At 43.7% G+C, this 3,069-nt stretch overlaps 1 protein-coding gene across 1 annotated transcript; it reads right to left on the bottom strand.

Annotated features, from left to right (window-relative positions):
* Positions 1-3,069, bottom strand: LOC112105130 (hemoglobin subunit pi). Its single transcript, XM_024197801.2, has 3 exons — positions 2,928-3,069; positions 929-1,133; positions 1-203 (listed from the first exon to the last, which is right to left on the bottom strand). The coding sequence occupies exons 1-3, from the start codon at positions 3,020-3,022 to the stop codon at positions 75-77; spliced, it is 429 nt and encodes a 142-aa protein (XP_024053569.2). The 5' UTR covers positions 3,023-3,069; the 3' UTR covers positions 1-74.

The following is a 3,069-nucleotide window of genomic DNA, read 5'->3' as shown; positions in this document are numbered from 1 at the left end:
TTCATGAAGCATGCATGATGAGGGGTGGGAACTCCACTCCTAGCTGCCATGGCCTCATACTCCAAGGAGACAGTTTATCTATACTTCTCAGTCAGCACCGAAGAAGTCTGGGACAGGAACTTGTCCCATGCAGCATGGACTTCTGGGGTGAAGTCGTTGGGAAAGTGGGCAGCAACAGAACACAGAATGCAATGGGAAAGCAGCTGCAAGAGAAAAGAACAGGAGGAAATCAAATGGAACTGCCTGAAATAACATTCCTCTGGCTGGTGAGACTCTGGCCTTTAAAGTATCAAGCAGGAATCTCCTTGCCAGTTACAGAGTCACCTCATGTGGATATGAGCTATTGGCTGAGAAATCTGCCTTCTGGACTAGAGAAAAGTCATTGCTCCCTCTTCGCCCCCTCCCCCCCCCCCAAAAAAAAAGGGGAATACAAAGTAACTGTGAATAACCCTTGCATTTATAGAAGGCTTTTCATGCAGGAACCTCAGAGCCCTTGGCCAAGAACTGTCCGTATCATAATCCCCATTTTAGAGGGGGAAGATGAGGCACAGATGTGATGTGACACACCGTATATGGCAGAACCAGGAGCAGAACCAGGTCTACTCATTCCCAGACTGGTGTGCAGACTCCTAGACCACGGCTGCACTCTCAGGATTGACTGTTCCCAGCAAAGGCAGGAGTCTTAGCAAGCACAAGAGGGAACAGCCAAGGACTTCCACAGCCACTCTGATTAAAGTGAAGCTGCAGCCACACTTCCAAGGCTCAGCATAATAGCTTCACCTCTGAGCTGCAAGGCTTAGTCCCTTCTGCACTACATGGGGAAGTATTCAGTGCTTAAGCTCCCATCAGCTGAAGTGGCCTGGGCCCACTGACTCAGTGATCAATGGACTCTCTTCACCCTCTGCACTGCATGTAGGAATTCACTCACCTTGAAGTTCACCGGATCAACTCGGAGGATGTAGGCATGCAGCTCGCTAAGTGTGGCCAAGGCACCTGTAATGTTATCGATGTTCTTGACAGCCTCACCAATAGCACCCAAGACCTTGGAGCCATGGCCATGAAGCTGAGCAGAACCTTGGCTGAGATCGAAATGAGGGAAATAGGTCTTGGTCTGGGGGAAGCTTGAAAAAAGCCTGGAAGAGAACATTAGAAATGGCTTGAGCAATGGAAATTGCACTGAGCAGCTGACACTGAGAAAGGGGGGCCATGACCCTGGATAAACACTCCCTTCTGCTCTTCTAGTCCAAAGCACTAGAACTGATAAAGAATGGATTAGAGAAGATCTGCGATCCTTAGACTGTTAATGTCCTACTGTAACCTGTACTAAACCATGAGCTGAAATGGTGCTGGAATATTCAAATGTTACAGGCCAGCAGTTCCACAGAAGCAGTTTGTAATCTTATTTCTTTATTTTAGGAAAAGAATATCAGACCAAATTCATCCCTGGTATAACTGCATAAATCAATGGAGTCATACCAGGGAGGCTTCTGGCCCACAGTGAATAATCAGATGTAGTGGGAGCCTAGAGTCAAATTTAGATTTACATGCTGAAAAGTATTTAAAAGCATTTTAAACTTACTTTCTTTTCTTCTTTGAACTAAATAACCTAATACCTCCACACAGCCACCTGCACCTTCTGTAGTATATCTTCTTCAGCAGAACCAAGTTGTATTTCCTAATGATAGTTAGCAAAATCCATAACCTTACAGTGAATAGTCTGTATACAGATATGTTTCATTGTCCAGAATCTTTGCTTTACCTACTATAAGTGGGGCTATACATCCAGAAAGGACTATAAAACGATTTAAAATTAACTGGCTGAATAACACAAACCTGGGACTATTCTTCGTCTGAAGAAACCAAGCCTGGTTCAATCAGCTTCCAGGTTCTTTCCCTCCCTTTGTGTCAGCTTATTTAGTTGATTAGTTTTAGATGGATTTCTACCGGAAGGGGCATAAGGTGGGTCAACCTCAAACTTCAGCTGGGTTCATTTGAAATGTTTGGGGGGAAAACATCCTCTTCACTTAACATAAACTTCACTTCACATAAAATATAATTTTCCCAGTTCTGCCAATAAAAGGCTATATAGTTGTATTTACAGCAAACCCTCCGTGGACCTACGTGTCCATGTGGTTTGAAGTGATATACACTTCTAGGAGATGGTCACTTCTTCTCCTACTAATCTGTTACACATCAAATGGAATGTTGAGACATGTTTCAAGCAATCTGCTTGAATGCCCTGTATATTATCCATTCTCAAGCATTGCTCAGTACTCGCCAATATAAATTGCATCATTCACATAATAAACCCCACATCCATGCCTTTTCTTTTCATGTTCAGCTCATAACAATGATAACCTTTGCATTTGGCAAGGTATTATCTGGGTATTAATGACTATGTGGAGTCACTCTCCTGAACTCTCAGCTGGCATTCATGGAAAGTGCTATACAAGTGAATAGAAAATTACATTCTTTCTTTAGAAACCATCCAGTAGGATTTGATAGCAAGAATATTATTCTCTGATAAATTCTAGAGTTTTAAAGTAATTTCTATAGAGCTCTACCACATTCTACTAGACTTTCCATGAAGGTTATTCTCCAAGAAATCCTGAGGTCCTCAATCATCAATGTTTGAATGATACACTTTAAAATCTGCTCACTCAAGGGTGCCCAGTAGCCAACCATCACTGTCTCTGATTTCCCCAGGCCTCTGAATTACAGGCCCAGATTCACCCCTGGCAAAAGAAAGCATAGCTCAATTATTGTCAATGTTGCTAAGCCCACTTACACTAGTGGTGAATTTGGCCCACTGACTCTAATGAGAGTCTCAGGGCCTGATTCTGATCTCATTCACACAAGTTTTACACTAGAGTAAGTTCACCAGACTGAGATCAGAGACAGGCCCACAGTATCTAAGCATTGCTTACCTCTCCAGTGACTCGGTCCCAAGGGCATCAACTTGGGCAGCGATCTTTCCCCAAATGGCAACCACTGCAGCCTTCTCAGCTTGAGTCAGAGTCATCGTTGCTGGAGCTTGTGAGATCAGCCTTCTTACAATGGAAACTCGGA

Source organism: Terrapene carolina, unplaced genomic scaffold, assembly GCF_002925995.2.
Source record: "Terrapene carolina triunguis isolate 2854851 unplaced genomic scaffold, T_m_triunguis-2.0 Scaffold93, whole genome shotgun sequence".
Taxonomy (NCBI): domain Eukaryota; kingdom Metazoa; phylum Chordata; order Testudines; family Emydidae; genus Terrapene; species Terrapene triunguis.
This window is presented reverse-complemented; position numbering and strand designations above follow the sequence as displayed.